The sequence below is a fragment of the Lagopus muta genome, chromosome 5, assembly GCF_023343835.1.
Source record: "Lagopus muta isolate bLagMut1 chromosome 5, bLagMut1 primary, whole genome shotgun sequence".
NCBI lineage: Eukaryota > Metazoa > Chordata > Aves > Galliformes > Phasianidae > Lagopus > Lagopus muta.
The window spans coordinates 53,759,643-53,787,581 of NC_064437.1; the positions used below are offsets into that span (position 1 = coordinate 53,759,643).

General features: G+C 47.9%; 1 protein-coding gene across 1 annotated transcript; it reads right to left on the reverse strand.

Moving 5' to 3' along the window:
• ARL3 (ADP ribosylation factor like GTPase 3) lies at positions 1-27,931 on the reverse strand. Its single transcript, XM_048946637.1, has 6 exons — positions 27,806-27,931; positions 19,065-19,208; positions 18,136-18,252; positions 13,721-13,771; positions 11,523-11,708; positions 1-3,581 (listed from the first exon to the last, which is right to left on the reverse strand). The coding sequence occupies exons 1-6, from the start codon at positions 27,806-27,808 to the stop codon at positions 3,534-3,536; spliced, it is 549 nt and encodes a 182-aa protein (XP_048802594.1). The 5' UTR covers positions 27,809-27,931; the 3' UTR covers positions 1-3,533.
• Positions 27,932-27,939: the final 8 nt, after the last annotated feature.

The window sequence follows — 27,939 nt, forward strand, 5'->3', positions numbered from 1 at the left end:
TGTCTTTCTACTAAATTTTAATGATTTATTTTTTTTGACAAAGACATCTAAACCATACACCGAGTACCAACACGAGCAGGTATTGCAAACACCCCTTTTTGGTGGAATTCAGAAAGGGAACATAAAAGAAAGAGCTTGTGTGGGCCTGGCCACAGCAGGACCACGATGGAAGAGGCAGTGCAGGAGAGGCCTCACCCCACTGCGGTCAGCCAACGCCGTCTGCTGATCAGGTACAGTTCTGATGGAGAAAAACGCCTCTAGCACACGAGGGGTGGCACTGGGGTGTGGGGAACAATGCGAGGGCAAGGAGAGAAATTCTCCATCGGAGCCAACTGGGGAGCTGGGGTTTGAGCACGAGTCCCCGCTGCAAACATCAGAGCCTCATTTCCTGCCGTGCCCTTGGAGAATTTCACTTCTCCATCATCTTTCCCCTCCAGAGAACACCAATGGGCAGGAGAGGCGTCTTTAATCTATCACAAAGGTAAAACCAGATTTAATGATGTGAAAGTGAAGCACGACAGCCTCCCCCCGGGAAGGGAATTAACCCCTGCGACAGACTCCTCGTGCCTGGGCTGGGGTCGGCCGTCACTCGGAGCCTTAAATCAGGCTGCTGCCTGCCTGGCAGAGGGGCTCTCATTCAAGCGAAGGCATCGAGCTTGCAGCGAGCCTGGCTGGGTGGAATTTAATGGGCTGTGTTATGCGGGAGGTCAGGAGAGAGGAACATAATGGTCCCTTCTGGCTTTAAAAATCTATGAATCGATGCAATGTGCGGCAGAGCTCCACCCATACCAATGAGATGGTTTGCTTTGCTCGGATCTCACTTCAAAGAGGGCAAAGCAGAGTTGGAAGGACAAAGCCTCCTCAGGACATTAGCATGAAGCAAATGGGTCAGGAGGCAGAGGGGCAGCGTTTGTGTTCCCAGCTTCACAGGTGGTACTGAGCCGGGTGCTGCTGGGGGCAGAGCGGCAGGTGAGCAGAACCCCACATCCCTTTACATTTCTACCAGGTCAATACACAGAGCTTACAGTACAGAGAGCATTTATGGCCATTGCTGCAAGATGATTTACTTCAGTCGTTGTAACCCTCCACCTCCATCCTCCCAGGTAGACCACATTCATCTACCAGATGACGGGCGAAGCTCTGGCTGGAGCAGGACCAAGCAACCAGCAAACATAAGGAATGAGCCAGCAAACGCTTCTGGATCCTGAGTTCAGTAAGGCAATTTTTCCTTCCAAACTGGAGCAAGATTAAATTTACAGCATTTTACACACATTTTCCAAGTATAACTGATGGGAGCCTAAAGAAATAGCAGAGAGCGGGGCAGCACTTAGCTCTGCAGTCCTGCAGGTGAGGAGGGTTCCCTTCTGCCCCCAGGGGGGTTTTGTTCTGATGGGGCAGAGGAGAGAAGCCAAAGCACTTCACTCAGCACCCAGTGCCAGCCTAAAGCCTGGGACTGTTTCCCACAGCCCAAAGCGTGCCTTCCAGAAGGGGCTGCAATGCTTTACAGCACTTTCATCAGGCATATGTGCGGATATGGAGGAAAAGGGGATCTCTCATACACGTGCTGGGATACATTTCTCCTCCTTTGGCTCCAGAAACACGAGGGCTCAGCTTCCTGAGGCTCCCCTTAAGCTAACACAGTTGCTCTGTTTAAATGAACATCTCTCCTCACGATTCCTTGCTCAACGCACGCCAACTGGAAGCGTGTCACTTCTTTGTGTCATTAGCTATTGCCTAACAGCTCGATGGAGCCTCCGCTCCCCTCCCAGCCCTGCTTTTTGCAGCAGGCTGCATCGCTCCGTCTGCACGTCCCGCCTGGGCTGCAGACAGATGCACTCAGGGTGCTGACTCACAGACGCAGGCAGATTACACTTGGATTGCTGCAGCAGTTGCTGTCCCAGCTGTCCCTCTGCCCCCAGCCACAGCAATGACAGCTGAACTACGCGCAGCCCAACCCCTGAACCATCCCCATGTACGGGAGGACCTGGAAGCGGCCCCAGACAATTTCAATGTGCCGGGCTCTAACACGGAGGCGGCTTCACGCACAGTGCAGATGTTTGTGCCGTGAGCTGGAGATGTCCAGGGGAAGGGACGAGCGAGGCGTGGAGCTCCAGGGGTGTCAGCTGGCCACCTGGCTCCATGAGTCAGCTCGCTGGTGCGTGGTGAAGCCACATGCCGCAGGACACACAGCTCGCCCCGTGCCGCCCGCCTGCAAGAGGTGGAAGGGGTAAGGCGGTCCCCAGCCAGCCCTGGCCTTTCGCAGGCAGGCGGCAAACAAAGCTGGCAAGCAGGGCAGCGGGATTATTTTACCATCTGTGCGTTAGAAACTGGCCCAGGAGTCACCACGCTTCAACAGGACGTGGCTGCTTTGGCGCGCTGAGTGACTCCTGCCCGCTGTCAGCTGGGGATAGATTTGAATCGCGGACAAGGAGGTGGAAAACGCATTCGCGTTTCTATCTCAGCAACCGCATCCTTCTGCAGGAAAGGCAGTTCAGGGGAGAACAAACCCTCGCTATAAAGAGCGTTTCCCATCTGCCGGGCTCCTCACCTCCACCCGGCTGAGCTGCAGCTGGCAGCGGGCTGGGGGCACCTCCATGCGGGGCTGCGGAGGAGGGCGGGAGAATGGGTTTTGCACACTGCAGAGAGGAAGCCTGGGACCTGGTATCTCATTCTAGAAAGTAATCACGGACTTAATTGCATTTTGCTGCGGAGTTGCCTTAACATCAAGGGAAAATCAACAGGGATTGTTCAACATCAAGACTAATCTCACATATGGAGCTTACTGAACACAGGAACCACGTTTTTGCTGGCTCAAGGTGAAACGCCGGGCTAAATTCTCCTTCAGCTGCGAGAAAAGCCCCAGGCACGCTCATCCTGCATTATTCCAATTGTAAAGAGCTTCAATTATACACACATAACCCTCTTCCTTCTACGGCGTCGTCGCAATGTAGCAGTGTCTCGTTATGATCAAACTCCTCTTTTATGGCTATAGGAATATGCTGAAGTCTTCTACCCTCATTACACAAATGACTTCTTATCAGTTTTTTTTAAGAAACTACCCACAATTGGTAACAAAACCACGTTTTATCTGTCACTGAGGAAAAGCTGTGACTGACACCTGAGCGTGTCCTCAGCAACTGCAAGCCTGCACAGATAGGGCAGCTCCTATGCATTTAAGCAACTACAGTAACTCACCACTCCCTCTGCTTCACACTGAATCAGTCTTGCTTCTGCTTACAAACTTGCTGGCTAATCAGACATTTAATACTATTTATGCATAGGGAGGAAATATATAATTCCTTTATTGGGATAAAAAACGACACTAAAGAGCAGGTCAAGTTCCAAATCCAGCAGTAGGTTTTAACCGATGGTGTTCCCTTTTTTTTCCTCTCTCTCTTTTTTTTTTTTTTTTCTTTTAACAGCTGTAGCTGTGCACAGATGGAAAAACATTTGGTCAGAAAGCAGCAAATTAGTGTTTTCAGGCTAGAATTCTGCTCCCACCGCTCCTCCATTTCCATGCAGCTCAGAGTGCTTTATTTCTTCTTTGCATTGACATTTTTGCACACCCAATTCATGCCGTCCTTTAGACAGAGAAAGGCAGTGTTAGTTGAGGGAAGGGAAAGGGAATCTCCAGTCCTCCTCTGCCCCACGCCTGCACTCTGTGCCCAAAACCACCGTGCATAAAAGCAAGCGCTTCATTGCTCAGTTATTAAATCCTTCTTCTGACCATAAAAAGTATCATCATCTCATCGTGTCACTATGCCTCGGTCCTTCAAGGAAGGATCACTTTGCAGTTAAGGTATGTCAGCAGCAGATCGAGGCTCAATTCTAGGTTCAGATCATTTGTGTAACCTTGGCCATGCCACCTTGTCTTTGAGACTGTGCATTTTAAGCTGTTTGTTACACAGCCAGCTCCACATTCAGTGCGTGCCTCTAATTCTCTGCACAGCTGCGTGCCTCCTGTGTGTCCCCAGGCAAATCACATCAGCTCAGATGGACGAAAGTCCCTTTAATCATGGCATGTAGACTCTGTGCCTCTGAGAAACATGCACTGTGGGATAACACAGTGAGAATAGAGGTGGTCATGTTTTACGATGCCGATACACTCATTAGGGTACTTGTGTAAAAACGAGTGCAGCTACTTCTTCTTGCTATTGCAAGCAATAGGGCAGCTCTTCAGTTGTGAATAACTGAGCACGAGTTTCTTGCTGAGGTCCCAGAACGGGATATGCCACTGAAGGACAAAGCGACACTTTATCCCACTCCTGATGCTTCTCTGATGTGAGGTGCAGAGAACGGAGCACAGGATGCACAGTTCTCATATTTGTGTCCCATCAAACCCACCCCTACCCTACCTACAAGGCATTGCTGGTGCCACGGGCAGAAAGAAGGCAGGTGGGATGGGACATGGTTGTGCTTGTAAACTGGGTGAAAGCCACTCTGGAGCTCTGGGAGGATTTCGGTGCATTACGTTCAACGGTCAACATGCTGTGTTAAAGAATAAGCAAGCCCAGTTTGGCTGGCTGCACGTGGGGCCAGGTACTAATAACACTGCTACCTCGAACCTCGGGGAGGGCTGCTGCCTCCAGTTTCATTTATTTATCTCCACAGCAGAGATCGGGGTAAAACAAATTGTCTGAAATCCTCAGAGCAAATGGGAAAAGACGAGAGGTAGATTCATTTTAAGGCCCAGTAGCTTTGTGTCTTCCCCTTTCAATAACACCGATAACCTAGGTGTAAAACATGTAACGCCTTAAGCAATCAATAGCATGGTTTAAAGCTTATCACTTTAGAGAGAGAGGGAGCCAGCCTTCCCAGCCAGTGGAATGCCAGGGCTTAACAATGGGGCAGGGAAGAGAGGTGTCAAGCCTTTGGCTCCATTGTGTGCTTTAGAAATGCGCGTGATTGCCTGCAAAGAGTGAAAATAAATAAATAACTAAAAACGCTCCCACAATGATTCCAGCTTCCCCTGCCTCGGAAGCAATAATCACATTTGCACACATCATGGCATACAAGGCAAGCAGAGCTCCTCATTCATTTTGAATGTAGGTTTATTTGCTGAACCAGAACAGCTGAGACAGCTTTAAGTAATAAATATCAGCTGACACCCTCTGCTATTCAGCACAGTAATCCCAGAAACAATACATCACTGCAAAACAACAAACACGCATCCTATCTTCTACCTAATCTGACCACAACCTGAATTCACAGTGATTAAAACTCTGCCTGCTGCCATCAGGGAGCTCAGGAAGGGGAAAGACAGACCGTTTTAGCACCGGTGTGGTGAGGGTCATAAAGCAGAGTTTATGATGGGATTTACCATGGCTGGGAGCCTGGCTGCATCAAGCATATAATGAGGGCAAAAGAATGACATAGCAAAATGCAAGAGGAAAGGTGAACTCCAAACAGGCTTGAAATACGTAAGTAGGTCGATGAACTTTTAAAGCAGGAATTGATTTTAAAACTCTCTTCTGGCACGAGATAATTGACAGGAAAAATCACATTTAATTGTAAGTATCTCCCTGCCTGACAGAGATAAAGAGAAAATGAATGCAGCCAGCTCTACATGCGATGTATCTTCCTCATCTTCAGCCATGCTGCAGCTTCTGGTGCAACTTTGTCAGGGCACGTTTTCTGCAGTGCCCTGAGTGCAACAGCAAATGCAACGGAAGGCAAAGGAAACAAGAAGGTACGTTTGCAGTTTTTCTGCCTGAAGTCTGAAGTGGGACAAGGGGTTGTTAAGACAGAGAAATGGAGAGAAACTGTTACAAACACAAAGAGCTCTGTGGGGAAAGCACAGGGGAAGGAGGAAAAGATGCTTGAAAGAGTCAAGTCCACAAGGAGTCAGCTGCAGTCATCCTTTGTCCCTGCATTTTCTGTCCCTATATCTGCATGCTTAAAAGATGGCTCTGTGCAGAAAGTACAGTCCCTACAGTAACATTTAGATCTTGATAGATGTCCTTGGGCTGCTTTGTTGAGACAGAGACGTTGGCAGATATGCTGAGGATGGAGACGGATACAATATTAGTATTCCAGCCTCAAGTCAACCATGGGAAAACTTAGCCAGGGAAAGATTTCAGATCTTTCGGCTTCAGCTCTCTTAGCTCCTTAACAAGCAGCTAGTAAACTTTACCAAAGCAAAGAGAGAGAACTCCAGGGAAGAGGATAATGCTCCTTGCAGAGAAACGCTGCTTAGCGCAACCCCGCCTCGCTGCAGTCACGTCTGCTGTTGTGCCAGGGGAGTTGTGCTGTGACACCCTTTGGGAAAGAACTGCTAGAGCCTCCCCCAGGAGGAATGCAAAGTCCTGTTTGAGATTAGCCCACTGCTTGCTTATTCTCTGCATTATCAGCTTTGTGGCTGTGGGAGTGAAGTAATCTGACTTCAAACGCAGTGAATGAGTCCCTTCCACCCCATAAAAAAGCATCCTGATTTCTGCTCCCCTGCAAGCCAGGGATCAGGCAAGGCCACAGACTTGTGACCCCTAATGTGACCTTAAGGACAGCAAAGCTTAATCCTTTCATGTAATCTTCTGTCTGCCATAACAAATTGGGTCATGCAAGTACAAAATTCTCCATCTCTAGCATTTTTGGTGTATGTTATTTTAACTGCCGCTTTCTTCTCCCTCTGCAAGCTGTAAGTGTGGCTTCATTATCTGTCATTTCTTTGCACCTCTGCTCAGCATACAGGCAGGCTTTATAGGCTCCCACAAGTATACCATCCTTGCCTTTGCCTGGGTGCAAGCTTTTTTGTCCTCTGAGAGCTTGTATCCCCAATGCAACTTTGTAGAGTCTCTTTTTACCCTGCTTAAAAATCACAAGACTTTGCCCTGTAGTCTGGAAATACTGCTGCTTTTCCTCATCACAACTGGCTCTGCCTGCCCCAGGAGAGCTGCAGTAGTCAAAATTGGTTTAAAATCACATTCACAAGTAGCCTCAGAACCTTCTTAAGATGTGGGAGATATCTGGCCAGCCTGCTGTGGCTTAGACATCTTTTAGACAAAACCTAGCTCAGAGGATATAACACAGAAGATTGCTGGGAGTCCTGCTCTGAATCTTGCCCCTGTCAGAGTGGTGAACTGCAGTACCAGCAACATGTAGGTCTTGGGCTCCGTTCTCCCAGTGGAGAATAGAGCCCAACAGGGAGAAGTAAGCAGTTCAGCCCAGACTGGCTCTGGCATAAATTAGAGTTTAGTGGCTACTCTCATTTCCATTGGCTTTTAATAGTCTCCTGGGTGCTATTATGCTTGGGAGACTTTGGACACAATATGCTGCAGCATCGCCCTGGAGGAGGTTCCTCAGGGCAGGCTGAGCTCCTGCTGCCTTGATCCAAGATTCTTGCTTCAAACAAGAAATGAGCTGCAGAGCACAGACTGGTCCAAAGTCTTGAGTCGTGTTTAATACGTACTGCCCCCTCAGAAGCATCTCCAGCAAAAGCAGGGGAGTCCCTTTAGCTTTCACCTCATCCCAGCTGGCCAGGATGGAACATGCATAGCTTCTGCACACCAATTAGAGACGTGGTCACAACCCCAGGAGAGCCCATGTGGCAATGGAGAGCTACTGTGAGGCAAGGTCTCCCTTGTGTTTCTCTGCTGGAATTGGTGATCACCTCTCTCATTTGTTGTACCACACACAAGGGTCTCAGTGTAAGCTGGAACAGGATGCTGCTGCTCTAGAGGCAGAGTCCAAACAGTCATGGCAGGGAGAAGAGGCTTTCCCAACTGATAACTAGTCAGAAGGTTAAAATCATATGCAAGCAGAAAGCTTGTTTGAAATAGCTTTTAAGGTGAGGGATGTCGCTCCTCTTGCAATGATATTATGAAGGGTGATTGAGCAGACAAGCGTTGCCCATGATTTCACTCTGGAGGTAAAGAAGTCTTCAGCTGGCACAATGCAAGATGGTCAGCTGGCTTCCAGAGGGCTTCCTGTATGGGGTTTCCAGTTAACCCAGCCACCTTTCTCCTGAGCCTGCCCATAACATTGCTGGGCCCTTCTTCCTGAGTCCCTGACGGTTAATTTTAAAAGAGAAGATGACAATATGGATTCCCTCCTTAATTAACAGTTTTATTAAATAACCCAATTCAAATAATAGTTAAATTCTCTAAATTTGTATCATTCTATTAACCATAATCTAATCTCATTAACCTTGAAATCCCCAGTCTTAACTACCCAATTCTATACACCATGGTGCTAGCAGCTAAACTAATTAAATGACCTTCAAACTATTTCTCCTTCATGTATCGGCGTTATTTATCTTTGCTCACTGCTCTTCCTTCAGGCTATCACAAAAATCTTCTCCTATGAACTCTGTACTTCTGTGTGCTGAGTACTAGGTATGCTACCACCCTTCCTTGCAAAATCCATCAGTGACGTCTGTGATTTTACTCCAGCTAATGTATTCCATCAGCAGTGATGGTTAGCGTGATTGCTCTTTGCCTTTCATCTGAATACCTGATGCTTCCACATCTTCATTTATTCTTCTGTCACTCATTGTCATTTCTCAAAGAAGTCCTTAAAGCAGTGAGCTGATCACTAACTACACATAGATGGCCTCCTTCTGAGCCACTGGTAGAGACAGTGTACCACGATTCTCAAAATCTTCTCTCTTCATCTCGTGCTCTCAACAAGTTTTTCTTTGATTCCCCTACATTTTGAGCATGTTGACTTCTGAGAGTCCCAGGGATGAAGACATTCTTTATTTCTGGGCTGATCCAATTGCACCTAAGATCCTTTGGTTTAAAAGCCATCTTGGAAAACATTCTGTTCAATGAACTGCCAAGAGAAGGCGAGCTTGGCATCCTTGCTGCCTGATTTGACAGGGCTGGAATTATGGCACAAGAGAAATACAAGGGCTCTTACTTTAAGCTGCAGAGAATTTGTGACTTGCCTTTTTGCAACAATTACTTATGGAATAAGCTGCAGTATTTAGGGCAACGAGACTGGGGACAACAGCACATTATCTGCCCTGCATCTAAATTAATTTGTCTAGATAAGCATAATGAACAAAATCTATAGGGCTGCAAATACTTTAATTTAGCTCTCATCTTCTGTTTTCTGCAAGTAAGTACAGAACTGGATTTAATTTCTCTGGGTGAGAACTTTGGGCTTATATTCTGGTCAACTGAATGCATACAAAGATGCACTGCACTTCAAGGAGAGGGCACAGAAAGGAAGACTGAGCAACAAAAAAGTGCGCAGAGCGCTTCAGAGAGCCTGCAGATCAGTTTGGAAAAGAGGCATTCTTCATAGCTCAGCAACAGAAAGTGCCACCTCCTGCCATGTAGCTCTTCCACATCCAGCACTCCTCCCAGAAGCTCATCTGCCATTCTACTGCCCTTAAGAGCTTGGACTTAGATAAAATAGAGGAGGGCCTGAAGGAAGGAAGCAGGTAGCCTGATTTGTCTGCAACCCTTTGAAACTGCAATCTCACTTTATCGTAAATCACGATCACGTTTCTTTGGACTTCAACACACACTGCCACTGAGGAATGTATTTCCCTTTTAAGACCACCGCTTCAAAATAAAGATTGCAGAGTTGAAGCTTTTCACAAGGGTGGTTACAACATAGCTCAATTTGTATTTTAGCTAACTAAGGGCCTTTGAAGGACACCATCTGAAACATTTAGGTCTAAATGTTAGGTTAAGAGTTTCAAAGCTAAATAACTACTGTAAGGGGTCAGGTCAATGGATGCCAAGGGAAAGAACAAGTAGGAACTGGGTTCTTTCTCCTAGTCTATGGCCCAGGCTGTTCCTCGCCCAAAAGTTATCCCCAGATCTTGTCTGAGGAGCTCTTCAGAAATTCGCTTAATATTTTTCTGAGCCAACCAATTCCTTTGGTCTCCCCAGCATCTTCAGCCAAAGAGATCCACAACTCAATTATGCAACTAGCGAAGAAGCAGCTTTTACTTGTTTTAAATCGTTGCTTCATGAGGAACCTCCTTCCTCTAGCAATGTGGAAAAAACAGCATATAGTCTGTCACTTGTATCCCATAAACCCCAAAGACATTCTCACTTTTTGTCCTCTCTCTCTCTCTTCTAAGCTGCAAGTCCCAATCTATTTATTCTCCTCGTTTACAGATGTCACTCTGTACTGCTGATCATTCTCAAAATAATCTCAAAAAAAGATCCTCAAATCTCTCATACTTCTGAGCAGGTATTTGGACAATATTTTTATTGATGGGAGCAGTTAAGTGCTGGAAAATACTATGTAGAGAGATGGGGGAATTTCCATGCTTGGAGATGCTTACAGCTTGAATGGACAAGGCCTTCAGCAACCTCCTTTGTGCTTTTAGTTGGCCATGTTTTAAGCATAAGACCCTTCAACCCAATTTCTTGGACTCTGATTTTACTGCTGCTGAAGTCTTTTTAGATAGGAATAGAGGCAGAAATTAATGTTGTGTTCAAGGCTGGTGCCTACCATGCCTTTATTCTGTTACAGAAGAGAGTTTTCTAGAAATTCCTTTTCTAGTTACTGGCAACTCCCTAGCATTTGGTTTTCCCTTTTTGGCCTTTGCTGAGCACTAAGCTGCTGTTCCCAGTGATCTGCTCTGAGTAATGGCAGCTAATTTAGAGTCCATCATCATATATGTCTAGTTAGAGTTGTTGTTCCTCACGTGCATTATTTTGCACTTGTCAGCACTGAATTTCATCTGCCATTTTATTGCCCACTCAGTATTGTGGGCTTCTGCTCTGACTCTTCGTACTCAGCTTGAGATCTGGCTATCTTGAGCAGCCCTGTAGCATCTGCTAATAAGGAATTCACTGAATTTGCAGTGGAGATAAATGGCTTCATGATTTTGTTTCTTTAAGTATCAGTGAAGGGAATAATCCTGACTGCTTGGATTGGGAGCGCTGCAAATATTTAATTCAGGAAAGCCTAAGAGTGAAATAAACAAACCCAGGTCCCATTTACATTACAAAGAGCTACTATGCTGCAGGAACTGGCTACAAGGCGCAGCTATTACAGTTCAGCTCAGGAACACAGCTCAGCCCCCTGTGAGGGTTTGTGCTGCCCCACATGCTGCCATTAGAAGTGGTCTTTGCCCCATATGCTGCTCTCGTGTTTCTCAGATCAGAAAAATTGATCGGCTGTTCTCTGGCGCCTGGGTTGAGCAAAACGCCAAATGACATTAGTAGTGAAGGTAAATCAGATTTCTAAAGTGCACACTTGTAACAGTCAAAGGGGTTAATAGTAGAAGGCGATTTGTTTTGTGAAAATGATTAACCTGACAGCAGTCTCTTTAAAATAAATCAATGTCTTCATCTGGCCCGGTCAAGGGGTCCCGGGTGGGGAGGCGAAGGCTCCCCTTTTCCAGGGACAGAGAGATCCCCAGGGCCCACAGCTGCCCCTCCCCTGCACACAGGAGGTGAGTGAGATACGTGACCCATGCTGCGAGCAGTGAGGGCTTGGCCGTGCTGACCCTCTTTTGCGATGCAGCCAGTGCTGCCCCACCCTGCAGATCGCAGACAAGGATCTCTGTCTCGCAGATGGCCTGCTGGCACAGCAAGCCCTCTCCAGTGCCTCACCTGTACTCCCTCTCCTGAAAGAGCAGAACAAGACTGGATCTGCCAAACTCTGTCACGGATTGTGTGTAGGTTCAGTCCCTCGGCAATCTCTGAAGCAGGGGCAGCCGTCAGCAAATCCTGCTTGTTAGCGAATATGAGCACGGGGACTCCACCAAGCTTTTCTTCATCCAAAAGCTCAGCCAGCTCCTATATCATTTACAAGAGAGCAGGGTGAGGGGAAGGCGGAGGGAGGCAAGGGAAGAAAACCTTCAACCACCAGTGGTTGTCTCTAATTAGAAATATATTTAGGGCAAATGCTGGAAGAGCGTGTTCCAGTGTTCTTATTATAAGAGAAGAAAAATGTATACAATCATCCGAGCCCAAGGTTCAAAAGCTATTTCTTCCAATTACAGGTTACAAAAATCTTCATCTTAGTCTGAAATTAGCAGTTGCCTTAAAGGCTACAGCTCTGTGTTTTACCAGTCGCTGCTCCCCAGAGACCAAAATTGATGAAACAGCAAAAAACATGTAAATTGGCAGGATGAGGAATCTGTTTTAAGTTACTGCCTGACTGGCATTTGTACCTGAGCAGCCGCTGACACCGGCCCTGATATCTTCACTAATAATGACTTTCAGGGGTTTGTTCCAAGCTCTATAAACTGCAACTTGAGCAGCAGAGGACTTTTTTCTTTTTCTTTTTTTTTTTTTTTTTTTTTTCCTTTTCCACCAGAAATGGAAATCCCACAAGAAAGTGGCAATGCTTTTGAAGGCATTGGCTAGCTGCAGACAAGCTAGGTCAGCCCTGCTAGCTGGATTTTGGCTCCATATGCAGAGTACACATTGGGTGGCATCCTGAGAAATGGGTTTGTCCATTCTAAACTGAATGACTCAAAGAGAGTCTTTTAATAGCCCAAATCTGAATCTGCAGTAGATCAACGATGGCTGAAATACTTCATGTCTAAGGTTGTGCAATGGCCTCACATGAAACAAGCAGTCTCAAGTCACTTCCCTATGTAGCATATGGCAAACCCAGCAGAACTTCAACCTGCAGGGACTGCTGGTATTGCAGAGAAATGAGTAGATGAGATTTTTTTCTGTGGGCTCCTTATTTAGCTGGAAAGGTTTTTCTCTCAGATGCTGTCCTGATATCTTTCATTCACTGGCCAGACACTTTTGGATTAAAGGAGCACAGCCAGGGAGATGCTAAACTGCAGTGGAAATCTGATTCCATCCCCTGAAAAGCAATGTTTGGTTTGGAAACCAGGGCGAGAGAACAGAGTTATAAACAGAGTTGGCCAGGAATTTTTCAACAAAATCGGTCTTTCATCTGACACAGCTCATTTACTGAAATCAAATTATTTGTGGAAATGTGAGGGGTCCAGTCTGAGTTCACCTGACTCAGGCAAGTGCTCTACACTTCTGCTTCTTCCCCCTCTCGTTTGCCTAATGAATATTTAATTGCTGATTATAAAACAAAACAGCATCAACAGGAGAGAAATTTCCCCTGCTCCTAAAATAACCAACAGTCCTTCTGTGAGGGTGTGCCCTTCAGATTAGAGAGACAAAAGATCAAGTGCCTCCTTCAGAACAGGCAGAACAGAGGGCTTTAGGTTAAATCCCTCATTTCTGACTCCCATTTCAAGGGGCAAATCTGCTGTTAGGTATTTTGAGACACTGTCACTTTCCAATTTTTGTAACAGAAAGTTCAAGAGTCCTATTTTTGTTCCATCCTAAAACACAAAACATTACAAAACATCAAAACTTTGCAGAACGGAAATCTTATTTTCTAGCCAGTCCTAGTTACAAAGTTCCTGGGTTGGTTTTTTTTTTTTTTTCAATTACATCCAAAAGACAATCAAGTCAATATGATTTCCATTTCAACTTCGTAAATAAGAAAATAAGATTCCTAAGGGTCTTGGTTTGGCAAGGTTTAAAGGACTTAGAAAAGTTTTTTTTTTTGTTTTTTTCTTCTAGTATGGGGCTCTGTTTGCTATTCTTGTATAGTTTTAATGAAAACCGTTCTATTTAAACGGAATTAGGCTACCTATTTTCCTTGTTTCACATCTACCAAAATAATCTGCATTGATGTTGAAAGGCAGGTCTCTCTTGAAATGCAAATTTTCCTCATAAACAACAAAATCATCTCTCTAAGTTTTGTGAGCAAGGGGCACTCAGAAGCACTCTGTTACTTCAAAGGAAGCTGGGCATAAGTAACTCACCTGACCCGTTTCTTCAAACCTCTTCCTATCTGCACTGTCAATGACATAGATCTGAAAAAGAAATGAGGGGAAAAAGTTACTTTTCCCAGAAGACACTCTTCCTTAGTATCATATAAATGAGCTAAGCCTAATAATTATGGTTTTGGGCACAAAGATACTTAGTATTATTTATATACCAAGTGTTGTCTAAACGTCATGATGTTTTGCCAGGAACCTCCCTTTTTAAAACCCAAGGGAGTGGACAGCCATGTGGTTAGGATCAGAAGGTTGCTTGTGGCAGTACTGGGGATGCTCTTACCAGTTCCATGTTATCTGAAGAGAACAGGAGACTGCCTGGCATCATTGCAAATGGCCAGCTTACAGGCTGGAGCTGAGTACAGGATGGCAAAACGTGGGAATCCAGACATGGTCATTCACCCTAGCAAACAGTGTCCAAGCTCTGCAGAGCTGTGAATAGACCAAGCTGCTTTCTAGCAGAACATGTCACCTTCTCATAAGCCAACAAGGCACATAATAGTGCTCAGGGGACAGATGAAGTTTGAATATATTGGTGACATTGAGTTTCTGTCCTACCATGACCTCCTGGGACAGGTGGCTGGATCCAGCTTGCAAGACTCTGTCTTCAGCTGTCAGCTTGTCCTTAAGGTGGCAGAGGAGACAGGCAGAAGCTGGCTCCCAAAGTCTGACTGCAGAGCTCTTCCATCTCCTCAGAGCTGGGCACTACATCTCAGTCTGTGAGGAGGTCCCAGGCAGACATCTGTCCCTGGGTGAGAGTGGTTCTCCAGCCTGCAGGCTCCCTGCCTTTGGAGAGGGTCCCTGCCCTCTCCAGCAGCATGCCGTGTCCTGCTTTCCTTTTTTTAAATGCCTTCTGCACAGGCTAAAAGGCTCCTCAAAGACCCCACAAGGTGAGGGATTAGTAAATCCAGTCACCCCTCCTCCTTCCCTCCAGCAGTGCTACCGCAATTCAGAAAGCATGCATAGCAAACTACACCTAAAGAAACTGGGGAACCTCTGTATAACATCCAGGCAAGAATCACCTCATCTTATAGGAAGGGGAAGGTTGCTGGGGCAGCAGACAGGGACAGGACTGGTGATAAACACTGAGTCTTTCGTTTCCAGCCCCTGCCATTCTTCATCAGTGCTGACTGAAGCTGCTAGGATGTCATATGCATGCTCTTGGGTGGCTACAGGGAGCAAGTGTCAGCATGGTTTTGAGGGAATAGATGAGCACAGCACCCTGCCATCAAGATAAATGGCATCCTTGCAGGCAGTTTCAGCGCAAGACTCCATGCTTCCAGGATAATTCTGACCAAACAGTAGGGGGAGGGAAGATCTCTAGCAGCACTGTCTACTAAACTGTAGGTACGAGCAGTGCTAGGGCTGTTTAAAATGGGACCAGATGATCTGTGTGCCAGCCTTGAGAAGGAGGAATCTCTGCAGGCTCACTGGCCTGTTAGTTGATCAGCTGGGATCTGTGGTCCTCCCTGTGGCTGATGAACACTGAGAGAGCCTATGGATACATAGCAGGGCTGGACACAGCTGTGCAGGGACACGGCAGTAATGCACGTGCCTGGTGCCACGTGATGGCGAAAGGCCCACGGGCATGCGTGACACAGCCTCTCCCTGCAATGTGATCCCAAAAGTACTGCATCAGCTACACCTGTCCTCTCTGTCCAAAGCACCCACCCCTGTGCATCCCGTTTGAGGTAGAAAGCGTGGTCTAGAAAGAAAGAAGGAAGATGTGGAGTGGTGGTTGTGAAACTTGATTATCGTCTTTCCCCCTTCAAGACATCTCAGGGGAAGCTTAGCAACGCATGAATGCAATAGTTGAGCGCTATTTCTTAGATAAAAGGTTACACCTTGCATATTATGGTGCTTTTCTAACTGGCAAGGAAGAGCCCCATGCCACAGCCAGCTAGGCTTTCTCCTGCACCTCTCTGTTTCTTGCTAGGGACCTACCTTGCAAGATGAGAACTGGAGACACAGCGCTCAGGGCAAAAGCCACAAAAGCACAGCAGAGAAGATGAAGTATGTGCAGAGTGCCTACTTCCAAACCAGAAACCACTGTGCCAAATAGCTGCAGGTGCCTGTCTGAATATGCAATCAGCCAGATATCCACACCTTATTTGCCTGGGTTAAGCTTCCAAATATCACAGGTGTGTGATGCAAGACCTAGCTCTCATTCAAAGGCACCTGCATGGATTTGAATTTGCAATCACTTCCTGCTTTTTAATACTTCTTAAAGGGTCCTTTCTACTTTGTGCAATATATTTTAGGAGAAGACAGAAGCAGGGGGTCCTGGGAATTGTGGCATATCTTATTTCCATCTTTTTTCTGAAGCGAGGCCCACACAAGGCTTGCTTCTGGCTCTAGTGTTTTGTAACATGGTTCGCTAGTTTGAGCAGCCCTCAAGTAGCGTAATGGAGCTTGAGAAAGAAACACATGTGAGGTGTCTCCTTTGAGGAGCAGGCCTAAACAAAACCTGGAGTAAGTCAGCTGGGCAGAAATTGCAAGTGATGGGGCTGGATGAGGGAATAATACAAGGGATAAGTTAGCTCAATTTACAGAGGCATGACCTGCATCAGGTTTGCAAGAGGAGATGAATTACTGACTGTAAGGGGTGCAAGAGCTAGTAAAAGAACTTGATCTTACCTTTTTTGCTATCCCAGTTTTGGTGCATATGGACGTGGCAAAGCACTGCACTAACATGGAGACAACTCTCAGTCCAGGACTGGCTGCTAGCTGGCCAGTAGGGAGTGCAGGCTCATGTCCACATACGCATCAGTTACTTCCTCTCTGAATTCACACTGCTGCTTCCCTCCAAACTGACTGTGGTTCTACCAACTATCTTATTCGTATAAAAAGAAAGGTTTTCTCTGCACGTTGCTTTAGCTAGAGTGGGAGGAGGACTGGAACACAGCTGTATTCATCTCCTGTCTTTGAATTCACCTTTATTTCCACACCTCTCATGCAGCACACCCTGGGAAGGGGGGAAGACCACAGACCAAGATAGCTCATTGCTTTGCCAGCAGAGCCTCACAGGCACTGTTTTGCAGTTGTACAGCCTCTGCAGTCTGAACAGCGGCTGTAGCAAAGATTCCCTAGCTGCTGCTTTGCAGTGTTGACTTTGATTTGCAAATCTACATTCACCTCACCAGCAACTGCAGAGCTCAGATCCAGTGGGCATGATAGCCCTGCAGCCATGCCATGTTTTCTTGATGGCCACAGAAGAGTATGTGTTCTTTGTCCTGCTAGTTTTTTCAAACACAGATTTTCTCTTTTTAAGATTACACCATTACTCCCTGAAAAAGCAACCACTCAGGTTTATGCCCCTTCAAACATCAGACTGCAAATTAACACTGGAAGAAGAGAATCTGGAGAAGAGACTAGGGGACTTTTTAGACCTATTTAAATAGCATATTCATTTGGACAATGTTTTCTAAGCCTGCAGGTACAGCCAGACCCTTCAGGACCCCTATGTGAGCCTCGGAGCAAAAAGCCCTACTTCTAGTTGCACTAATCCTACTATGGAGGTGAACTGAAGCTCCCAGCAAGTCAGTGAGTATGGATGTGTGTGATACAGAAGGGAGGAAGGGCGTCTTTCAGAGAGAGCTTCCTGCTTTCCCATGGGAGCCTGTAGACCTTGCTTAGAATGGCTTTTTCTCTGCTCTCACTGGCAGTGCTGCTTGGCAGGGGGGTGGGCCTGGAGCCCCCAGACTGTCTCCATCCTGCCACGTGTGGCTGCATGTTAGAGGTACTCTTTGAAACTAGTCAGGACAGCACTTAGAAGGTCCCGGGGTAACGTGCTCTGGCATGGTCCCGCAGTGTAATTATAATGGTAGTCAACTGTAGCTAATTGTAAGGTAACTGCAGCTAAGATGTCAAAAACATTAAAGGACGGTGTAATGATGAAAGGACCAAAGGAAAAGACAAGGGGTCTCTCTGTGCCCCTCAGCCAGAAGCCTTCCTATCTGATGCCAGACACAACATTTAACTCTTCTGTGCTTCAGTTTCCCCAGCCATAAAAAAAGCACCATTCTGACCCACCTCCATACATGAGGCTTAAGTCGCTCATACCCATGATGGGCTTTTGGGAGTCTCCAGTGAAAGGAGCCATAGATGGGCAAACTACAAGTAACTGATGTTCACTTTTTTGAAAGAGCCTGAGATGAGAGGAAAGGAACTGGCCACAGCCAGCACCATCCCATGGTAGTAAAAACATACAACTGAATGATTTCTCCAAACATCACTGCATTTTTCTTAGTGCACCCAACCAATCTTGCCATTTCACTCGGAATAACTCCTGTTACAATGGCAATGGTGTTGCTGAGAACTGGGACATTATACTGCTTGTTCCTTTCTGGCCAAGACCATGGATTATATGAACACAGCATTCAACTGCAGCCAGTACTTACAAGGATATCAGTGTTTTCAAAATAGTTCCTCCAGTACGGCCTGATCTTCCTCTGTCCACCTATGTCCCATACGTTCAGCTTGAAGCCTTGAGACTGAACGCTTTTGATGTTAAAGCCCTGGAAAGAGCAGAAACAAAGGCACATAGAGCATAAACCTGAACGGCTGGATCAGATTCACAGGCAGACATTAGCACCTTATATATCCTGTGCCTGCACCATGCTGTGAGATGGGCAGGCAGCCACAAAGATGGATCGGCTGCAGGAGAGGCACTGGTGAAAATGAACACAGCCACTAAACCATCAGCTTGCCTGTGTTCCTGGGTCAAGGGTTGACGCTGTCATGGCTACGGAAACATATGATGCAGTTAGTACCCTGGAAAGGCTCAGCAGGGTGGGTGCAGGAAGAGGTGGGAGAGCTGTAGATAAGGAGAAAACAAGGGCACTGTGAGAAGCAGGATTGAGCTTGTGAAAGCTGAGTAGAGAGTCCCAGCTAACGTGAAGCCAGAGGTCTCAGCTCAATTCGACACAACGCAACTAATGCCGGGCTTAAAAGAGCAACAGCTGCATGTCTGAAGGGTCCATTTCATCAATTAAAGCACCAACTGAAAGGGCATTCAAGTAGAAAAACAGGATGTGGTGTGGGCTGGCAACGTGCTGCCGCAAGACCCAGGGGACTGGGACTTGGAATTAGGGTGTTGGAGCTGGGAGCTTTGCAAGGCAACTACAGGGTGGGGGGAAGCATCTCCCATAGCTCTCTAGCAACCTCCTCTGGTCAACACAGGAGCAGTGCTGCAGTATTTCTGATGGGTGACTTCTCTCTCCCCAACCTTCATGCTTCACGAAAGGGGGCTGGAGGTACCAGAGGGGGAACGATGGAATATACAGAATGTCTGGAGTTGTCTGGTTGTAAAACAAAAGGCCTTCCTCACCTGTGTTGGTGTGATGTGGCTTATGTCCTCAGACGCCAACTGTTTCAGGAGTGTAGTCTTGCCTGCATTATCCAGTCCCAAGAGGAGGATCCTCACCTCCTGGTCTGGGGTGCTTTTCAGTTTACGCAGGATTGACAGTAAACCCTAAATTAGCAAGAGAGACTGTAGTTGTTATTTCCCCTCTGACTTTCCCCACCAGGCCGTGCTCCCCACGTTCTGTTCAGTGCTGGATCCCAGGACAGGCTGAACCCCTTCCCTCTTCCCGGTTCCTCTCCTACTCTTCCCCCTCCCCACAATTCTCCTTCATCTCCAAGAGCATCAGTGAGGTCTCAGACAGCACAAATGCCACTCAGTGGGGTGCACCACTGGCTGCATCGCTCATGTCACACAGCTGTTTGGCACTGCCTGTGCCAGGAAGACAGTGCCTAAGGATATTACATATAGGAGCTGCAAACCAAGTCCTTGCGAGCTCTTCATTATCTTCATCAGAGGGAAAACCCCATTAATTTAATCTCCCTTCTGGTTAACTGTAGGTTACGGCATACCTGACATCAGTTCTTTTCATAGTAACTCCCTGATCATCTCAAACCCCGTTTATCTGTCTAAAACATGCCGGACCCATGGGGCACGTGCAGTTCTGATTCTCAGGATGTAGCACTTAACAGCTATCTCAGATCACCACACGTCCTCGCTAAGAAAAGCACAGTGGATTTCAGTCATTAGCCAGGCTCAGCTCTCTGAGCTGACAGTATCACTCAGGATTAGGAAACAGAATATGCAGGTCAGCTCATTTACAACTGTGCACGTTACAGCAGCACACCCAAGCTTTTGTCAGAGACCTGCACCTCTCTGAAATGGACGAAAAATGGTCCAGATCCTGATGTGTAACCAAGAGGAGCAAATCACTCTGCTTCCATCTGGACCTCAGCCCTGCAGGAGAAGGGCTGAGATACATGGATGCTCCTGCAACTTGTTTGCCTGGGCAAACCCCAAGGAAAAATGCACCCACAGCTCCTTCTGGAGCCTTCAGGATCCTGCTCAGCCTCCCACAGACAATTTCCATGTCTCGAAGGGCAATCATGAAAATGAAGTTCAGATATCAGCACAAACCCAGGCCATGGGGGCCCGCGTCTCAAGCGGTTTTGTTCTCCCATTTGCAAAACGGAGACGACAATTCTTGTCGACCTGCAAGGGCAAATTAGCTAAATGTCACAAAGTGCTTTGTTGCTAAGAGGAACTACGCCCTCTAAATATTCCTGCTGGGAGCCGAGGACTATCTGAGCCATAAGGGTTACTCCTTATCCCCTCCTGATCAAGCAATCAGAAACCTGTCCTTAGGATGAAGGGCTGCAGGACTGCTGTCGCAGCGCTGTGCTGCTGCAGCACAAAGGGCAGTTTGGAAAGGACATGGCACTACCCATCATGATGTCAAAGCTTTCGTTGCACGGTGTGAAAATATACCCAGATCCAAACACAGGTTAGATTTGATCCATCCCTTCAAGCATTTCGGATTTGGAAGTAATTTGTTGGCTACCCATTTAATTAGCAGATGCAGCTCACAAATACACAATTCGAAAGAAGAGGAGGAACTTACTAAAACTGTGTTTGATGGATATTTGTAGGATGCTGCACGGCTGCCATTGTGACTGCGCTTTTGTGGAAAGCTGAGGGTCAGAAATTCAGAGCTCACGCACAGAACCACAGCAGCAGAAGTGAAATCTTACCCTTGGGCTGCATCACCTGCACCATAAACAGGCTGCTAAACACCTGGGAAGCCGGGCCCAGCTCAAGGTGCTAATCAGGAGCAGGCTCTGCTTGCCGGCGGTCAATGCCCGCACGCACTGCCTGCAGCCTGGGCTGTGACACCCTGTGCTAGGCTGGGTGCCCACAGCTGGCTCTGTGCAGCCACAGCAAGCGGATGGGCTGTGCTGTGTGGGTGCAGGCAGCTCCCCAGCCCGGCAATGCTGGGGGTGGAGGGCAGGGAAAATGCCCAGCAATGGGATGGGCTCCAGTGCTTGTATGCACTTGACGTCATTAGAACATGCAAGTTGTAATTGCCCGACTTGCACCGCACGTTTTTTCACCTGCAGTCAGATTTATGGCTGTATTTGTTGGCTTTTAAATATGCAGAGCCAAGCTCCCCACGAGAGCAGGAACTCTAAAATTCACACATTTTACCCCCTTCCCAGGAAACGCTGTGAATTTCCCATTCCTACATGCTGGCCCAAGCCAACACAGACCCATCAAAGAGCTGCTGCCGACTTCAGAGGGCTCTGAACCAGGCCCCATTATTTCAGTTTATTGCTCGTGGTTAAAAAAAGAAGTTGTTGCAATGCTAATCCTATTCTCAGCACTGCTAAGAGTGGAGCGGTGCAGCCCAGAGCAGATCAGGATTAGGAGATGCTACGTTTCAGAATTCAACTCCGAAACAGCGAGCGCAAAGCAATGTATTACCAAGTGTTGCTTATCTACCAGGGAGCAATTCCCAGGGGTCGGGAAGAGGAACTGTTATAAATGTTAATAGAGCTGCTCCCATTGTAGACAGATGCTATTTCTGGGCCAGTATGACAGCCTACGAGAGAACGATCAGCATCGCTCCATATTCTGCTCGAGTGACACCGCGGCACGGCTGATCGCAGGATTATCTGGGGTAGCCAATGGATGGGAGGATATTTATAGAAATAAAAGTATTCTCTAAGGTATAAAGTAAGCTGATTTAAAAGGCTGGAAGACAAGCAGGCCAACACAGAGAGGTGGACTCTATCTCAGTAGCCGCCAGCATAGGTTACATGGTTTGTGTACACAGCTTGAATCAAGAGCCAAGTAATAGCCCAGGCCACTGTGATTAGTAGTATTTTGTAAATATTATTAAAAACTGGCACTCAGCATTTTCTCCCTAGTTAGTGAATGCTTAAGGTTAAGTAAAGCTAGGCACAGACTGGTTTCTAATACACTTACTATTTTTTTTTTAATTGGTGTTATGAGCATACTAGTTAGGAAGACAGAAAGCATTTCCTGACAGCTTGGTAGACTGGAAAAAATAACTCAGCTGAGTTCCTTGCAGCATGTAGGCACTACAAGGGGCAAGCAACCCTCCCAGCACACATGCTGCTGGATTAGCACCTCCGTGCTTGCAGACACAGTACTGAAACCAACTTGGTCCAATGAGAGACAAGAAACAACTACTTGGTATCCATGGTGGACATCAGGTAGAAAAGCCAGCAAATGGTGGTGCAAAGGGGAGACTCAAATGCCAAGGGAGAAGAGCAGGGCCTTGAGGCAGTGCAGCAAGCAAACGTACCCTGAGCAAGGAGGGAGCACACGTGGGGCGAGGAGTAAGACGGGTCCTGGCAGAGGAGCTGTGGGGATGGCTGCAGGAGTGCAAGGGCAGCACGGCATTTGCACAAACTAAGCAGGCTGCAGCATCTGTAACACAGAAGGGAACTGCAGATGCTGTTTGGGTAATGAGCAGCACAGCATGGCAGCGCATGCAGCCTTTGGAGAAGGGCAGCCATAGGGAGCAACTCAAGGCAGGGCACGGCCAGCCAGCGACAGCCGCTTGGTCACCTCAGAGTTAAGCAAACTATGTGTTCTATGTCAGGTCGGCTTGTTTAAAAACATCATTATCCTTGGTGGAGAGGGCTTTCTTTACAAGCACCGTGAGGAGACAGACTGATGGGGTCAGCAACAAGAAGGCGGCATTTTCCAGACAGTGAGTGGGGACATACGAAAAGAAAAAATGACTCCTGACAATTACTGTGAAATCAGAGCGGGGCATTAAATTCAGAGATGCAACTAAATGGGTAAGTGCACTCATAAACACGTTGAGCATGAAAGGGAAGCTAACCATCTTATTAGCATCCCTCTGAAAACGGGGATGTGCGGTTTTATGAAAGCCTATCATTGCTAGGTTTAAAATACCCACTGAATTATCGAAGGACGTTCAGTTATAGCTGCATGCAGTAATCCTGTTCTCCTTAAAAAAAGAAAATACAGACATATATAAAAATACGGTGACATTTATAGTCCTAGCTAAGGGTTTTGTGGGTTTATTCAGCTTTAAATCCAGGCTGTAGATGGGCCTTTTGAACTAGTTGATGCATGTAACTACATCCTGTACCACAGAAGCCGCCGAAAGGAAGATTCGCTTTATAGGCCAAAACAAAAATTGGTTTGGGACAAACAGAGCATTGAGATAATCTGTTTAAATATTGTATCAGATTGGCAATATAAGACCATAATGGAAAGAGCAATTTCCCCTCGTACTGAGGGCAGGATACACAGGGCATGGATAAAGCTCGGCCCGCAAGCCACGGCACAGCACAGTTGATTCCTATTCCAAGAGAAGTAAATGTATTCTGTTTAACTTTATTAACCACAAAGCTCAGATAATGAATTTTAAACAAAACCACCCTCCGTCACCAGCAATCTCTTATCTCGTGCATGTGGACATTCAGCTGAAATGGAATTCACTCACCAAGACGCACCACGGCCACAAGCCCTGCGCCTCTCCGGCCGCTGTGACCGCATCGCCCACCCCTCCCTGCCCCTGCTCCCCTGCTGCCACGGCCGTGGGTTGGACCTTCACCTCCTGGCCCTTTCTGGCCAGCTCATGAGCCGCAGAGGTGGTGGTTCCATTTCCCAGCAGCGCACAGTGCCTCGCTCTGTCCTCCAGCCCCTCCTTTGTGCCTTCCTCACAGCCGTGGGAGAAACTTCACACAACACCCACAAACCGGCCCGCGATTCTCCTGCTAATTCTGCCTCTGCCACACCTACAGTCCTCCAGGAGGTTTCGGCGGTGAAGGGGCCAAGTTTGAACCTGCCTCAAATTCTCTCCTATCGCTCTGTTATCTCTCACCATGGAGGGGGAACATCTCCTTGTTCTGCGCCTGAGCACAGCCCAGCCCTGCTCACTGCTGACTTTCAGCAAGCAATGCAGCAGCAATTCACCATTTCTAACTAGTTGGATGAAGGCAGTGGGGCAAGTGATGCTCGCAGGCGGTCACACGCGAGTCACGCACCTGGGGAAGCACAAGAGGTTTTGCTGAGCCCAATCTCCTGCTTTCAGCAGAGAATGTTTGAGGCTCCATTTGCCGTCCAGCGTGCGGTTCTGCACACACACAGCTGGAGGAGGGGAGCCGGCCTGACAACTGCGCTGATTAGCTGGTGCCCTGAAGAATGACGTTTGATTACCTTTATCTTCGGCTGCAGAACTGCAAATGTCACTAATGGTCATAAAATCACCCAGTCTTTTTCAAAACACAACCGAAGTAAATTAATCTATTGAGCACGGTTTATTCAATACTTCTTACTCTGGCAGAACTCCCAACAAAATCATTTGCTTGCTGCATGTCTCCACCATATGGTGTCATTCAATGCAGACTTTCTTTTCTCTGCTGAAATCCCACATTTAATGGAGCCGAGTCACCTACAGAGCTCTTCCAGCTCGAACCTACTAACACAGTTTTCTGTCAAAGAGGTCACACGGCACTCTGTGTTTTGGTGCACTAACCAACACCAGCATGAATTCTCCTTTCATAATTAAAATCAAACTCCTCTGCTCTTTGCAGACTTCAAGGAAGCACTCTGCCCTGTGCAGGGGATTGCTGATGCCTGCCGCTTTGTCTCCCCTCCAGCAGTGCAGTACTTGGAAACCTCCTCCAGTTGTTGATATACTGCACCCCCTGCACATTGTTTCCCATAAAACCATCGCACAAACAGTAAATAAATGAAAAATGTGTGATGTGCAACTTTGCTTGGAAACTAGAACAGCGGAGCACTGCTAAAGCTTTGGAAAATGTTTTGTTTTAATGGAGTCAGTTTGGTACAGCCTCCATGTCAGACAAGAGGCAAAGGGAAAATTCTGAGGACTAGGTACGCCTACAGCAGGCAACGATACTTGCTGCTTTTATTAAAAATGGGAGCTTAAGGCCAGGAGGAAGGCGTTTGACTACACGTCCTGCTATGTCGGTACTGCATTCTCTGCACAACATCTGCCTGGTGTCATCCAAGCGCTCCATGACTCAGTTTCCTCAGCTGTACAATGGGGCCACACTTTGACAGACCTGGTTTTGATGCAGTGATGTCATCTTCAGTCAACAGCTTTAGAAAAACTTAGGTCATCCCCCAGCCCTGTTATCCATCAGTTACATACCATCTCACTTGGTGAAGACAAGCAAGCCGCAAGCTCTGCTTCACACAGCACTTCCAGAACTTTTGAAGGCTGCTTACTCTTTCATGTAACATCTCCCTTCACCCTTGCTGTGAGCCCAGCACACGTGCTGCTCAACCGAGCCAAAGCCTTCAGCACCATGCATCCCTCGTGCTATGCATTTTTATGGCTCAAGTTTCCCTCCGTGCTCCACCTATGACCTTCCAGCATCCCTGCCTCACAGCTGTGAGAAATGCTGGTATGCTCTGCAGAACAAGACACTTCCCCTCTGCACTTACTCAGTTGGATGAGCACTGAAATAATTTAAACATCAGCATTAACCCCATTATCACTGGAGCAGGAGCAAGCAGAACTGAAGAGTGTTTCAGTGCTTACCAGTGCAATCGTGATGGGTCAGAAACATGCTCATGGGCAGCTCAGATGGCAAGCAGTGCGTTGTTATGTCAGGCTGTCTGGATCAGTTCTGACTGCTGCTCCATACCCCCCGGGCAGCAGAGCTGTCCTGGATGTATGTGCTGATGTTCCAGAGTTTCTGCCACTGAGGGTTATTCAGTTTTAGGGAAAGTTGAGACTCCAGAGAGCTGGTAACAGAGCTCCCCAGCTTGCCACCCAGCCCAGCCAGTCCATGGTCTGAGAGGCTGCTGCTCCAAAACAACTCCCAAAAATGGAAAATAGACTAGGAAGCATTAAAATGCTGCACCAAATAACACAAGCACTGGAAAACACCCAGTCCACCCTCCCCATGCACAAAAACACTCACTTAACAACAGCCAGATCCCAGACTACACCAGTTTATCAGGAATCACAAAGCAGAAGAGCAGATTTGGCTGATAGCAGCTGCAGGCCAAATGCGTCCCACAAAGCACGGTGCTGCTGGAGGCAGCTGCCTTCATCTCCACAGCAGATGTCCATCCTGTGATGGCTTTGGTGCCTGGTGTGACAAGCTCCATCATCGCCTGATCTAAAATAGAGCAGGTCTCACAGACTTTATCTCAATCTCTTTCTCTGTGGTACAGCAGGTGGGGATGCAGCCAGAATTAACTCAGCAAAGATGAGGAGCTGCCTTTGCTGTTCTCACTTATGCCTCCTCCTGTGCATTAATCCAGTTTGAATCCAGAGGGCTTCTGGACAAAACACAGCTTTGCCCTACAAAAGCTCTTTCTCTCAGTCTGGGCTCTCTGCACACACTGCACCCCACTAGCAGCTCCCCAACCACCACAGCTGTTTCCCACCCCTCTGTTGATGCCCACTCATTCTTTCCTGACAGTCCTTGATGGACTCCACCAGCACCATCCCGTTCCACCCCAAATACTGCAGCATCCAGCACCCAAGTCTATAATTCAGCCTTACCCTAACATGATGCAGGCAACATTTCACCATCACCACACATTTGTCTCCCAGTAATGCCCTCTGTCCTTACCAAAACCTTTGCAGTGAGGCTCCAGTTCCTCTCCTCAATGAACCCTGCTCCCCATCAAATAATTTGTTTCTACACTTGAGCATTCCTCTCCTCCCTAGATCATCTCTTTCTCTCACTAGCACCAAAACTCCTCCATTCCTTCCCATGGTGAGTCTTCTCTCTTCAGCCCACACTATCCCCATTTCCCCAGCCCATGGCAGAAAACCCAAGAGCACCCAAATCCCAGCAGCCTGTCCTAGCCAGCCAACAGTGACTGGCACAGCACAGCAATTCCCCAAACTGTTTGTCCCATCCAAGTCTCTCCCAGTCCCCAGGTAATGTCTCAGCTCTATCCATGCCCAAACCCCCAGCTCCTACACCCAGGCTTCTCTGCCAAGACTGAGCTCCCCTTTTAAGGCCATTTATCAACAGCCCTTCCAACTCTGCAAGCTCTCCTGGAGCTCCCCCGACTTTTGCAGCTGACTTTCGCACAGAATGGATGGGTTGGAATGGATCTCAAAGCTCCCCCAAGGCCCCATCCAAGCTGGCCTTGAATTCCTCCAGGGATGGGGAACGCACATCTTCTCGGCCATATTGAGGTATCCCCACAGCCTTCTCTTCTCCAGGCTGAACACGCCCAGCCCCTCAGCCCGTCTCCATAGGACGAGTGCTCCAGCCCTCTGAGCATCCTTGTGGTCTGCTCTGGACCCGCTCCAACAGCTCCATGTCTTGTGCTGGGGTCACCACCACTATCACCACCACCTCTTTCCCCTGGCTGCCCCGTCCATGGTCTTTCCACGCAGATGCCCCCAGGCCCTCCCAAGCACTCCGTGTTTGAACGCTGCCCCCATCATTGCCAAGTCCTTTCTGTCAATCCTCCCTTCTGCCTCTCCTCGGGCCAAGCGGGCCTCTGCGGCTCTTGATTCCCACCCGCATCGGGGATCCACCAATCCCCATGCAAACACAGCCCCCAGGACCCGATCCTCGGGCCGGACACCCCAAATTAACACCACCCCAAGGCCGAGCGATCTCCTCCGACATGGCCCACGCGGCCCCCCCACGGGCCTCCCGATGGGCACCCCGGCACCCCCGACGCCCCGATCTCCCGCCGGACCCCCGCAGGGCCCCGATCTCCCGCCGGGCCCGGCCCGCCGCCCCCGCCCCGCTCACCATCCTCTGCGCGGCAGCGGGGTTACCATGGGCAACTGCGTCACACACACGCCGCCGCTACGTCCCGCGTCACCGCTTCCCGCCGGACGTACGGAACGCGCTCACGGCCCGCGGGAGGGGGCGGAGCCCATTCC